The following is a 14890-nucleotide window of genomic DNA, read 5'->3' on the forward strand; positions in this document are numbered from 1 at the left end:
GATCTTGGACTTTCTAGCCTTCAAAACTGTGAGAATAGATTTCTTTTGTTTATAAGCCACCCAGTCTCTGTTAGTTTGTTATCGTGGTCCACAAGCACTAAGACACTCATGTTAGATTCTTTTTCCCTAGTTGCAATCTCTGTTACTTTGATTGTTAACAGTGTAGTGAGAGAGGAATCATTAAGAATACCCATGGTCAAAATGAGGTTTAGATATTATCCTCAAACTATCGCGATATTTTTTTCCCCTGGAAATTTCCCAGTAGAGATAATCAGTTTGGAGCAAATGTTTCTCCCATTCATTTTCTTCATACCCTTCCCGTTTAAAAAGTTTAAAGCAATAAAAATAGTCACCTATAATCTCATCTCTCAGGATTACTTTTTAAATTTTTTGCCTGTTAGCATCTGCGTGCATATTCATTCGTATGGTACATAATGTTCCGCTGTCTTTGCTCAACATTGTGTCATGAAGCAAATATTTCAATAAAGTATGTTTCAAAAGTAGATGGGATAACATGTTTTGTGAGGCTAGCTTAACCCTGATACTAAAACCTAACAATTACGTAAAAAGAAAATTACGGACTTCTATCTTTTATCAGTATAGGAGAAAAATCTTTTAAAAATAATTAGTAAGTTGGGGTGCCTGGGTGGTTCAGTTGGTTAAGTGTCCAACTCTTGGTTTTAGCTCAGGGTCATGAGATCAAGTCCATCAGGCTCTAAGCTCAGCGCAGAGTGTGCTTGAGATTCTCTGCCTGTCCCTCTCCCTCTGCCCCTCCTCCGGCTCATGCTAGTACTCTCAAATAAATAAATAAAATCCTTAAAAAATAATTAGTAAGTTGTATCCGGCAATATATGAAAAGGATAATACATCATAATCATAACCAAGTGTGGTTTACCTGAAGAATGTGATATGGTTAACACTTGAAATTCAATCAACATAATATGCTATATTGACAGAATAAATTAGAAAAGCCATATGAGTGTCTCAGTAAATGTGGAAAAAGCATTTGACCAAATTCAGCATCCATTCATGAAGAAAGAAAGTGTTCTTGATTTAGGTTGATATTACTGTCTCTGAGTTCTAAATCTAGAAACCTGTCTTTTTTGATTAGTCTTAGTCTTTTTTGCCCACTTTAAGCATCCAGTCTGTCACTGAGTGCTATTAGTTTTATTTTGTTCCATGTCATTCAAGTGTGAATGCTGTTTTCCATTCCTGTTGTCACTGTTTTCATTGAGGTCCTCATAATGTTTCAGTGAAATAGTTTATTGCATGTGCTTTGTTTCTTGAATTAGTTAAAGCATTTCCCCACTTCAGTATGTCATCCAACTTCTGATGCCCCCCCCCTTCATTCCACGGTCCCTGATTTTGGACACATCAGGCATAGGATTGAGTCGATCACATTCTTCACTTCAAGGGTCATTATCATCATTGGTTCATGTGAGGCCCATCCCTCCCAGCATTTGGTGTTAATCCATTCACTTATTCCCATTTATCCCCATTCCTTGCTCCTCTTCTTTCCCATCAACAGCCATTTTAAGTGTGTCTAATGCATTATTTATATATATATATATATATGTACATATATATATGCGTGCAACTAAATGTTCTACTTACATGCATTTTTTTTTTTTTTAAGTAGGCTTCATGCCCAGTTTGTTAGGATCAGGAGGTAGAGCTGGCATGGTGCCTCTGACTCTTGAGGTTGTAGTTGAGCTTATTGCTGGGGCTGTGGTCTAATCTGAAGCCTCAGCTAGGAAGGGGAGGACCTGCTTTCTAGATTTCTCACTTGCTGTTGTCAGGATTCAGTTACTCTAGGGAAATTGGACTTCAGTTCTTTAACTGTTGATTGGAGGCCTCCTTTACTTCTTTGCCAGGTGGACTTCTCCATATGTCAGCTCACAACGAAGTATCTGGCTTCCCTCAGAGAAAGCAAAGAAAAGAAAAAAAAAGGAAAGGCAAGAGAGGGTGCCCAACACAAGCCATAGTCATTTTATAAATTTATCTCCACCTGGTAGTGGCATCCTCTCACTTTTATTGTGTTTATCAGAGGTGAGTTACTAGATTCAGCCTGAACTCAAGGGGAGGCAGTACACAAGGGCATATGAATAGCAGGAAGCAGGAATTATTGAGGGTCATTTTAGAGTTTGCCTACCACAGTCCTCAAACAGTTTCTGTGAGTTTTTCTTTGGCATATATACATATATTGGGTCATAGGTTGCTCTCTAAAGATGACTGCTCTGGTTAATATTCCCATCAGCAGTACGTGAGGGTTTATATATCACCATATGCCTGCTAATACTTTATATCTTCCAGGGCAGAAAGGGATATCACAGTGTTTTAAACTGTTAATATACTTTGCTCTTTTTTTCTAGTGGAGTTCTTGTTTTTTTTTCTTGGCCATTTGCAGGAGTTGTTTGTAAGGTTCTAGATATGAGTTTCTTGTTCTTCATCTGCCTGTTACCTTTGTCCAAGGTTTCATTTGTTGAAGAATAATCCTTAATTTTTATGTAATTAGGTGCATTTTTTGACTTTATGGTTTGTGCTCTCAGGCATTTATTAAAGAAGTCCTTTCATGTGCTTATGTTCCAAACTTAGCATCGTATGTTTTCTTGTGTTAACTTTAGCTGTACCATTCACATCCAGGTCTTTAACCCATCTGTAGTGGGACTTTGAGTATGTTATTAGATAGGGACCCATCACTACTTTCTTTGTAAAAGGAGCCAGTTGTTTCTAGCACTATCCTCTGTACAGTCTCTTCTGTCCTCATTGATTCGTGGACCCATCTTTGTTGTATGTTGTTTACGTCTGCACCACAAGTGTGAGCCATAAGTTTGGTTTGGTTCTTGGGTGGGTTTCATTCATTTGCCTGTGTGTGTGTGTGTGCGCGCGCGTGTGCGTGCACAAGTACCATGCTGTTTTTATTGCTATAGCTGAATAGCATGGCTTGATACCTGGTAGTGAAAGTCTCTCTCTCTTCACTCTTTATTTTCAGGGTTGACTTGGCCATGTTTACTCTTCCATAAAAAGTTTAGAGTCGCTTTAGGACATTCCTGAAAAAGTTCCTGACTTGACTTTAGGATTAATTTGTGTAGAATTACTATTTTCATGGTATTAAGTCATTCCATTCAGATCATCCTATGTGTCCTTTGTCTTACTGCTGATAAATGGATGCTGGTCAGAAAAATGAATAAAAGATACCCTCTCAGTCAGTCAGCAGCATCGTGGGTCCTTCATGAAATTCCCTTTATATTTGCAATGAGTATTCTTTTGTATTATGATCAGGTATTACATGACCTCAACACATTTCTTCCTTTTTTGCTATTCCAAATTACATATGCTCAGTATGCTGTGCTGAGGAGTCTATTCAGGAAGACCCAGTCAGTCAGTTCCAATAAAAATCAGAGCATTAAAAAATCCCTCTGTCTTGGGGCGCCTGGGTGACTCAGTCGGTTGAGAATCCTACTCTTGATTTCAGCTCAGGTTATGATCTCAAGGTTACACTGGGCGTGGAGACTGCTTAAGATTCTCTCTCTCAAAAAAATAAAGTTACAAAAAAGAAAAAATCCCTCTGTCTCTTTGTCCCTTTATCCATTGAGTGTCTGTTATGTACTAGAGTTGGGAATATAAATAACTAAAAAATGAAAGGATCCCTAGCTAGAAAAGAGACTCGTCTTGGGACACCTGGGTGGCTCAGTTGGTTAAACGTCCAACTCTTGTTTTTGGCTCAGGTCATGATTTCGGCTCAGATCATGATCTCATGGGTTCTGAGTTGGAGCTCCACTTGCACGTGTGCACATGCTCTCTCTCAAATAAATAAATCTTAAAAAAAGAAAACTCGTCTGCATATAACTGCTTGCCAGTCATGCTTTAGGGCTTAACTTAATGTCACTTTTTCAGAGGAGCTTTACAACCAGAATCCCCTAAATCCTTTCATGGTGTTACTTACGCTTTTTCTTTATGACCCTTTTTGGTGTAATTATTTCTTGAGTTCTATTTTCTTTACTAAACTGTAAGCTCCATAAAGGCAGGAGCCTTATTTATTGATGGATGTGTCTCTAATATGGGGCATAATGCCTGTCTAGATATAGTAAGAATAAGTTCTTTGTAAATATTTGTTGAATGACCTACAAAGTGGAATACAATGTAATAAACAGTTTGATAGAACTTTTATCCATAGACATATGGAAGCACACAAGGGGGATCACTTAGTTCTGTTTAGGAATTTTGGTGAATGGATTTGTAGCTTGACGCGAAAATCCTGTTGAGTCACTGTTCTTATGTGCTGTCAGCTTCCCTCCCTCCCAACGTGAAACCCTCTACCCTCCACTCCTATAGCTTTACAGAATTTGGATTTGGGATATAGAATAAGATGTTAAATTATAAATTATAAACACTGCAGTTGATTCTTTATTATTGATGCAGTAACTGAATATATTATCAAATGTCCTGGAGGTGGTCACCTATCTAGATAGGCTCTACCCTATAGCAGGATATTTTGTTCTTCAGGATTTGGCTTTAAGCCCTGACCCAGCTACATGTCTAGCCAATTGACCATAGAGTATGGGCTGTATGAGTAAATGATAACTGTGATGCAAAATCTTTCAGGTTCTAGCAGTCATCACCATTATTATGAAGAATTAATGAATCATAACATGTCATGCTTGTCTTTCATTCAGTTCAAGGAGTAAGAACAAATATAAGAATTGTGTTTTATGTGGTTAATATTTACAACACACTAATTATGGAAATTTCAGGAGAGAGAATTGTTCTATAATACTTTTGAAAGTGAGATTTCTGAGTAGAACTGAAATTTATTCATTACATAACAACATTAGTTGCATGGACCTCTTATGTTTTGTATATTTTATTTTTAAAAGAGACTTCTATCGGCAGTAACTCCTTAAAATATCTGGTAGAATTTAAGCCTGCCCAATTCTAGAATCAAGACATGTTTAATTTGCTTAATGAGCCTCATTTAAGTAGGTGTTAAGTGTTTTTTTGGGGGAGACGCTTTCCATGAGTATTTCAGTTGTGTCAAATATTTTGATACTCTTTTGGAGCTGTTACTCTTTTTGCTGTGTTATTGAGATTTCCACTTTCCTAATCTGTTACTTTTCCCCATGACAATCATGTTAAACTTTTGCAATAACTGAAGATTTCTCGGGCCACTTATTCCTGTTTGTCCTTCCTGCTCAGCCAAAACTTTGTTTCCCCTTTATTTGATCTAAGATTTATTTCTAAAGGGGGGGCTGATGATCTTGGGAGAAACATGCTTAATCAAACAGGTATAATGTGTTCACTGTCCATATTTTGCTGAACATGCAGAGTTGGCCTCGAGGCAGCAGACACTAGAGGTAGAGTTTGTTAGGATATACCATTGTTCTCACTGTAAAGTGATTATCACCACGAAAAGGCATTGTTTTCTTCGCTGCACTGGGACTTCTCTTCAGTTTGGCAATCTGCATATTTGGTTCTGCATTATAAATAAACAGAGACGAACATAGAGCTTTAGGGTGGATCTTCCAAGTGAACACTGCTGGTAACTGTTTCCATTATATGTTAATAGACTTGTCATTTAGCAGGAGGTGGGAACTGGGAAATAGGAAAGTCATGGGATGCCTAACCCAAGTACAAGAGCTAATGGCTGGGAAAGGGCTTCATATTTTTGCTTGACTTAATTTTTATGTTAAACATATTAGTATTTTTTTTATAACCCAGAAACATGTTGAATATTTAGGTTGAGTTTTTAAATGTGTAATTTAGAAAAGAGCAATCCTAATTTACAAGGGGATCATTATTCTGTTTGTTTCCTATTTCTCCAGAGATATTACATATGAAATCTCGGTAGAAGCTGTATCAACAATGGTGGTTTTCCTTTCTTGCCAACTCTTCCACAAGGAAGTTTTGCGACAGAGCATCAGTCACAAGTATTTGATGCGAGGTCGATGGTATGTTCCTATTTTACATTTTTCTACTTACTGTATAAATCTATATTTCTGGGCTTGTCCTCTAACCTCACTGTTGTCCCAGCTGTCCAGCCAGACATTTCCTTCTATGATTCTGTCCGCACTCCAAACCCAACGCATAAGGAACCAGATTCTGCTTTTCCATTTAAACCATCTATCCTCCCTGCCCCTTTCATCTCCACGGCTCTTCACCTTCTCTGGTGGTTTCTTTGTAGAAGTGAAACTTTGAAGTCGTCTTTCTTCTTTTTCTGCAGCATTCTCTATGTCTAAGCACTCATCCAGTCATGCCTGTCCACTGAAATTATTTTCAGTCTTCCCCTTTTCACAAGTCCCTTCGAAACTACCACATCTCCACCCAGTCACCCTGTGTTTGGACTAGTCCAGCAGCCTCTTAGCTGACTGCTCCTACTTTCATTTAGTCACAGATACTTAGTGTGTGTTAACCATGTGCCTGGCATGCGTTAGGATGGGGGGCTCTGCTCTTGAGTAGTAGCTTACAATCTCCTAATGGGGGGCTGGGAGTAGATAAGACACACACACACACACGTTATCTTCTATTGGCACATTCTTCACAGAACTTGAGAATGTAAAACAATTACAAATAAAGTAGCTTTGATTAAAGTTCTCAGGGAGTGGGAGGAGCTTTGTCATTTTCACATCCTTCTTGCTGCCTTGGTTATCTATGTGGCACCTTCTTGCTCCCTGGATTGTACCGGTGATACAGTCACAGAATCCTGTAAGGCTGTTTGGAACATATTTGAAAATCAACTGGTAATAGAGAAAGAGCCTGAGCTTTGGCTCAGGGGTCTATTACAGAGTTTTCTCTAGATTGCAGGAATTGGTTTATCACTTTAATTTGTGGACGCATATCCCTTCTCACCTGTGTTCTCTTCTCCTTTCATTCCATTACTTGAAAGAGTAAATATGTATATTATTTTGTATGTATGCATAAATTGAATAATTTCATGCTTAAAATGTATAGTCTTTTGTATTGTTGCTTTTTAATTCTTGCTTTTCCCTACTGATTCTGTGTTACTACCTCCCTTCAAGTACCAGGTACTGAATAATATACTGAATTTATAATGTGTCACCTGTTATACAGATTACCAGTAAGGTAACTGGCGCTCAAGAGTTGAAGTGATTTGACCAACAACTATGGCATAGAAACAGGAAAGCCAGAATTAAGCCTCAAGTCTGACGTCAGAGCCCACGGTCTTCAGTATTATGTGACAGTGCTGTATTTCTTTGAATTGTGCTAATCCCTTTTTTATTAAAAGATTATATAGATGATATTTATCATTATACAAAGGGGACTTCCATAACTATGAGTTTGATTTTCTTTTTTCTTTTTGTGTAGTCTTCCGTACACCAGCAAACTTGTGAAAACCTTATTGTATAACTTTATCAGACAAGAGAAGCCGCCCCCTCCAGGAGCACAGGTACTCCCACAGCAGTCGGAGGGGGGAGGACTGCTCTATGGACTCGCGTCAGGAGTAGCAAGTAAGTCTAATCAGATTTTGTCAATTCTTGGATCCAGATAGAGTTTGTCTAATTAGTCGTAAGAAATTCTGTCCACTTGGCCACCTCTGTTGGCTCTGTGGAGCTGGCTAAATGTGAAATACTGGAAGTAATTTAAAATATTTTTTCCATTTAGTGCTGTGATTGATGCAGTGAAATGTATGCAAATAATTGTTTACCTGTAAGACACCATTTTTCAAGAATAATGTTTGTAAATATGCATATCGCATGAATTTTAGCTGTACACGATAAATGTGGTTAAGCTCTTGGAAACTTTTTACTGCTTGTGCTTTGAGGAAATCATGCTATTTTAGAGGCTTTATTGGTTAGAGTCTTACATGACTAATTAGGTGTAGTTTTCTTGTTATACGTTTCATTTGCTCAGCAACAAATAAGCACATTTTGAAGAGTTTTATATTAAATTCTGAAGCACAAGTGTGGGTTTTATCAGATTGGAAGCAGATTTCATTCACTGCAGAAAATCCTTTCCCAGCCGACAATAAAGCCTCATTTCTGCTTCACGGTGTTGGACATGAAGACGTGGGGAGTGGCAAAGGTTAGCCCTAGCTCTCCCTGGTGTTAGTGTGGTGGACCCACGTCATGCGAAGTCCTAGAAACTGAACTTTTGCTTTCTTCTAAAGGAGAAACAAAAAGCAGACTGGTACTTTGACAGTTGTAAGGCCTGCACGGGCGCTCTTACTAGACGAGCAGTACACGCCGAACCACGTAGTGCACAGCTGGGCTGTTTGAAGGAATGCTACCCGGAGCCGAGCTCCACAGTGAAATTATGGCTGCGGCGTGCTCGCCACACTCAGGGAGGAACATCAGTATGATGGGAAAATGTAGTTCAGTTCTGTTTGATAATAGACTGGGTAGTGCGTCTTGGGAACCTCTTTGGGTCAAGAGACCTCTGTTGACTTTTGGAATTGATCTGTGGGCCAGGCTTTCTAGATTTGCCTTCCCCTGATTTCTTTTAATATGATCGGTTGAATTACATACGTGGTCCCTCATTGCTTTGTCTTTGGTGCTGAGCAGGCTCCCTAGAATGCCAGACCTGCAGACGTTAGTGCTCTGATTTGCCCTCATTTCAGATGAGGAGGCTGTACCAGGCTTGTGCATTCACGGCCTCTGAAGGCAGCACAGCAGTGGCTGCTTGCATCCCATGGGAAGGCTTCATTAGTCCATCAGCATTTTCTTTTTCGATCATTAAACTGGAATAAGGATATAAAGCTAAGTATTTTCCAGTATTTCAGGATGGTTGAAGATTTTTTTTCTTAAGGATTTTTATTTGAGAGAGTGAGAGTGCATGAGCAGCGGGGAGCGGCAGAGGCAGAGGGAGAAGCAGACTCCCCACTGAGCAAGGAGCCCGATGGGGGACTCAATCCCAGGACCCTGGGATCATGACCTGGGCAGAAGGCAGCAACTTAACCGACTAAGCCTCCCAGACGCCCCTGGTTGAAGATTTGTGGGAGGAGATAGTATAAGTTCATTAACTGCTTTCTTCAAAACAATGGCAATACTTTGCACTTTCTTTTTTTTTTTTTTTAAGATTTTATTTATTTGACAGAGAGAGAGAGAGCACAAGTAGGCAGAGTGGCAGGCAGAGGGAGAGGGAGAAGCAGGCTCTCCGCTGAGCAGGGAGCCGGATGTGGGGCTCAATCCCAGGACCCCAGGATCATGACCTGAGCTGAAGGCAGCTGCTTAACCGACTGAGCCACCCAGGCGCCCCTGCACTTCCTTTTTTTAAAGGACAAACATAGATTCATGCATTGTGTTTAGTTTTTCTTGGAGTTAATGTGTCATCAGAAGAATGTCCATTATGGTAACGTGGTGTCATCAGTACCAGGTGCCAAAGAACTTTTAAACTTTAGATCTGTCCTACCTAGTTAGCAGTGTATCAGAAGGAAGTCCCTTAATTTTCCTAGCTTCCAGTTTTTCTGTCTATTGAATGAGGTCAGGATTGCTAAGATTATTTCCATATAGTTTTCAATGATTTTATGGTTTTTTCCTTTACCACTGAAAAATTCAATATTCAGAGTCTGGGGGAGGTGGCAGTGAAAAAGATTTAATATTAGTTGAGGACATGAAAATGGACTTACGGGGGCACCTGGGTGGCTCAGTCGGTTAAGCCTCTGACCATGACCAGGTCATGGTCTCAGGGTCCGGGATCGAGCCCAGTATGTCTTGCTCTGTGCTCAGCGGGAAGTCTGATTGTCCTCCCTCTGCCACTTCCCTGCCTTGTGCTCTCTCTTTCTCTCAAATAAATAAAAATCTTAAAAAATAAAAATAAATAAAATGGACTTAAGATTTTTAGTGTACTGTAGTCACAAGACATTTTATATAGCTTCTTACATCTTCATAAAACTATTCATGTAAAGGTATAAATCATGATAAGAGTGATTTTTCATTATTTTACAGTATGCGACTCAAACAGCAAAAGAATGTTCTCTTCCAAAGCACAGCTCTGTATTATGGGGAGAGGGGAGGAAAAATGGTCATGTAATTTTGAATTAAGTCACGTTCCGTGAAAAGTCAATCAGGTTGACAAGGAAATTTAACTTCAGTTGAAGATCTTTTGGTTGGTAGTTAAGGAATTTTCTTACTTTAATATTGGCTTGAGAAAAAAATATGATTTGGAAGCTCCTACTGAAAAAAAAATGCCAAAGCCAAATGTAAATTATAAACTCTTTTGGATTATATTTATTTTCATTGGGATTGAGTTTTTTCTGGAAACCCAGTAGAAAGCATTTCTTTTCATAGCAGTATATGTATGTTACGTGTTGCTTGAATAATTCCCTTTGAAACAGAGTGCCTTATTTTGGAAACCTTTCTAAGTTTTGGATAGTGAAGTTTCGTTGGCACTGGCAGAGGAAGAAAAGCTTCCTCATGCTAGGTGAGTAGTGAACCACACATCTGGACCCTCCCAGGAGTTAAGCAAGGCCTTCTCCAGTTTATTCTCACTTTTTCAGATATATTTCTGGTTGAATATTCTATTTGTTACCCAGACTCTAGTAAGAACTGTATTACTCTTTACATGCCTGACGCTCTCCCCCTTTCATGTCTTTCCTTGGATTATCTCTTTCACTTAGAATCCTGTTTCCTCCTCTCTGATTTTTTTCTGCCCGTCCATCAATTAAGGGCCATCTCAAGTATCACCTTCTCCATGAAGACTTCCTTTTCTCCCTTAGCCAGGTGTGCTCTTTCCCTGTGGCATATTTAACTTGGTTTTGCGTTACAATTACTGTGTACAAACCTCATTCTCCATACCTGGCCTCTACATACAATACAGTGAAAACTAACGTGTATAACACTTGAGAGTTTATAGAGCACTTTTCATGTATTTCACTTGGTTCTTGTAGCAACCTTGTCAAATATGTGGTTTTACCTTTCTATAATACGATTGATGAAGAGATGTTCCTAGTTAGGATTTTTCTAAGATTTTTCTAGGAGAGATGTGATGTTGGTTTGCACTTGAGCTCAGTTCCTTTGACTCTTCACCTTTGTTTTCTGGTCCTCTCTCATCACAACCTGAGTCCTGAGTGTGTCAGCTGGTACTTGACTTAATGTGAGCATGTCACTGCCATCTCCAGCAGAGCACCTTACATCTGGACTGTCAGTAAATAACTTGCTGTACGTACTGAAATAGCAAACACTAATAACTTGTCTGCACTCCAGATAGAGTGAACTCGGTTTATAATAGCACGTCTATCATTTTTTGAATGCCTTCTGTTTTCCAGTCACTTTAGTAGCTAACTTACATACATGATTTCACCTGCTCTTTATTTTTTAATATTTTATTGTGGCACATTTCGAAGACGGATAAAAGAGAGAGTGGTAGAATGACCACCTATCCATAACCCATCTTTAAGAATTATCAACATTTTGCTATTTTTTTCCTCATTTATCTGTCTCCTGCTCTTAAAAAAAAAACAACTTTATTTGTAAGTAAGTTCATACATATATGAAAGTTCCAGAAATAAAAGTATTACAAGAAATTATATACCTTTTCCAGGTTGATTTATTGTTACCATTTTATCCTGTTAGTTTTGTGTCTGTATCCCTTCCCTCCTCCTCTTTCATTCTACACACACACACACACACACACACACACACACACACACAATTTTTTTTTAACCATTTGAGGGTAAGTTACATGCATCATGGCCCTCTGTCTCTTCCTGAAAGGGGACATCTCTTACACAACCACAGCACACTTATCAACTTCAGTAAATTTAATATTCAACTACCCTTAAAAACAGATGTTTATTTCTTTGTCAGCAAAAATAAAGAAATGGAGATTTCCTCTGCATTTTAAAATCTACTTTTTTAAATATAGTATTATTTGTGTTGCACCAAAATGTGTTTTAATTAATGTGGTATTTTGTAATGAATTGTAGAATTTCAAGATTAGGAGAAATGAGGATAAAGGTCACGTAGTGGCTTCCAAACATTAGCGATCCACTCGGCATACTTTTAAAAAAATGCACGTGCGTATGCTTACACCTTGGAATTTCTGAGTCATTACACCTGTGCTTGGGCCGGGTCATATACATTTTCAGTAAACATTCTAGAAGATTCTGGCATAGCTGGTCCATTTCAGCACCACTCACTTGGTCCAGGTCCCTCTCTAGTGCTTGGATCTGTTTTGCTGTGGGCCCATCATTGCAGATAGTTGAGCCAGTACTGTTACCCACTGAGCAACATCTTGTGAGGCAGCTCTGATGGTTTCAGCTGACCGTCTCCTCTTGTATTATCTTGATTTTTCTTTTTGTTGCTCTCTTCATTGTTTTCTGTTGCTGTGTGAGTTTATCCAGTTTATCCTGAAGTCTGACCGTTACTACAGTACTCCAGCACGAAATGGATCAGAGCCCTAAACTCCCTGATTCTGGACACTGCATTTTAAAAAATTAATCTAGACTGAAATCTCACTCTTTTGGCAGATAATATTCAGTTATTAATGAATTTTTGTTAGCTTTCATCATCTCATCTTTTTTATACCTGCAGTTTTATGTCCTCTCTTCCCCCTTCAGTTTTATACATACAACGTTCAGTGTATGTCAAGTGTAGTTTTGTTAGGTATGGTATCATCCATAATTTCAGCCAAAGATAAGATGTGCACTTATTTTCAGCCCTGGATCATCATTAAACAGAGGTTTGGGACTTCCTCCTTTGTTCAGGATTATGTCCTTGTCACCATATTGAGACCGGATGGACGCGTTGTGATTCCTTTGTGGAAAGCAGGCTGTTTCTGTAAAATAACAAAGAAAATTAAGGCATCAAGGAAACCCCTTGTGACTTTTCTACAGAGACTAGATTTCATTTCCTGGAATCCCACAGAGGATTAGCGGTGAGGGAAGTAGCCAGTTTTTCCCAGGCGGCAGACGTTAGTTCATGAGGATTCCCACAGTTTCCCCTGACTTGTAGGACTTACCCCCAAGGATCTTCATGAGCTCTTAGCCCCCCAGTGGCAGGAGGTGCTGGCCAGCCCTCTTGCAAGTTCACACCAGGGCCCTTGGATTACATCACAGGCACCTCTCCGTGGACTTCTCTCGCATTCCTGGAAGTCCTTGTGGATAAGGAGAGATTTCCACAGCTTGATATTGAGATTCAGATGATTTGGGTTGGAGTCCCAGCTTAGCATGGATCTTAGACAAATTCTTTAACTCTCATTATCCTACTTTATAAAGCTAATAAACAAGACTTTTTTCTACCAGGTTATTGTGAAGAATAAATGAGATTTTGTCTATAAAATCACTTCTAAAACTATACACCGTCTATCCTCATGTAAATAATTTTTTCTTTAACCTGCATTGAAGCTCTGCGGCTTCTTGTTAAAATCAAAATAACTTAAAAGAAAATAAATTTAATTAGATGAAGTGAGTGATCAGAAAATATCTGATAAACTTATGTAAGATAGTTTAAAAATTTAAGGGAATATCTTTTTGGTCTGTTCAAACTTTAAAATTTTATGTAAAAAATGTTTTGAAACACCAGCCATGTTTTTGCTCGTTCTCCAACTGGCTTTTCATTTTATGTGGTGCAAAATTTGGCCAATGACAGTCAGAAAGGAAAATTTGATGTTAAATAGATACTGCCCACAAGGGATTTCTCCTTGCTTCCTAAATGAACCTGCCTTGACAACAATTGCTATTTCTTATTCACAAATTTAACTGAAAGGATTATATTTTCTTTTTGATAGTTTGTTTAGGAAATTAGCCAAAGATTTTAATACAAAAAGACTTGATGCTGGCCTAACCTGAATTGTAATAAATATTTCAAACGTTCAACTAATCAAAAGATATCAGTAGTATTGGTAGTCTTAGTTATAGCTTGTAAAGCAATTGATACTTAATTCTTTACTCTGTAAGCGTATCAACCCCCCTGTTAAAGATGTTCTGCAAAGCAAATGACTGAAGACCCTTACCTCTCTGATCTGTGATGTGATGGAACAGGGTGTGTGGTGGTGACAAATAGATGACCTTGCTATAAGAAAATACTACAGCCTGGGTGGCTTGAACAATATTTATCTATTTCTTTCAGTACCAGAGGCTGGAAAAATCTAAGATCAAGGTGCTGGCAGATTTAGTTCTTGGTGAGGGCCCTTAACCTGGCTTGCAGATGGTCAAGCTGTATTTTCACATGGTGGAGAGAGAAAGCTCTAGTGTCTCTTTCTCTTCTTATAAGGGCATTAATCCCAACATGGGTGCTCTACCCTCATGACCTCATCTAGACCTAATCACCTCCCAAAGGCCTCACCTCTGTTACCATCACATTGGGGGTTAGGGCTTTGATGTATGAATTTTAGGGGGGCACATTCAGTTCATAGTAGGTATTATGTAGGTCATCCTGCAGTTCCCCTCATTGAAATTCTGTGTGGGAGGCCACTGGTCTCTTGTGGGTTGATAGCTAAGGCATCTTTCAGTGCCAGTCATTCTTTGTTTTAAAACCATAGTCCTGGGGCGCCTGGGTGACTCAGCCAGTTAAGTGACTGCCTTCAGCTCAGGTCATGATCCCAGGGTCCTGGGATTGAGCCCCGCATCGGGCTCCCTGCTCAGCGGGAAGCCTGCTTCTCCCTCTCCCACTCCCCCTGCTTGTGTTCCCTCTCTCGCTGTTTTTCTCTCTCTCTGTCAATTAAATAAATAAAGAAAATCTTTTTTTTTTTAAGAAAATCTTATAAAAAAAAACAAAAACCATAATCCTGCTTATGGTGTGGCCAAAGCAGATCACTCACAGCCTGTCCCAACCTCACAAATGTGTGTGTGTGTGTGTGTGTCTGTGTGTGTGTTTAAAGGACATTCCAGAATGTATAAGGAGCCCCTCCAAAAATAATTCTGTGATTGAAACAGATTATTTTTGGATACCTGGCTGGCTCAGTCAGTAGAGCATGTGACCCTTGATCTTGGGGT

General features: G+C 39.1%; 1 protein-coding gene across 1 annotated transcript in view; it reads left to right on the forward strand.

Annotated features, from left to right (window-relative positions):
* The window catches only part of DYM (dymeclin), a 339132-nt gene that overhangs the window by 88412 nt on the left and 235830 nt on the right, over window positions 1–14890 (forward strand). The window contains exons 7-8 of the mRNA XM_028098349.2: window positions 5823–5948; window positions 7324–7466. Coding sequence (XP_027954150.1) covers window positions 5823–5948; window positions 7324–7466 — 269 coding nt within the window. The remainder of the gene's footprint in view (window positions 1–5822; window positions 5949–7323; window positions 7467–14890) is intronic.

This window comes from Eumetopias jubatus, unplaced genomic scaffold (genome assembly GCF_037043125.1).
Source record: "Eumetopias jubatus isolate StellerSeaLion01/CBP00866 unplaced genomic scaffold, mEumJub1_p1.0 scaffold_16, whole genome shotgun sequence".
NCBI classification, from domain to species: Eukaryota; Metazoa; Chordata; class Mammalia; order Carnivora; family Otariidae; genus Eumetopias; species Eumetopias jubatus.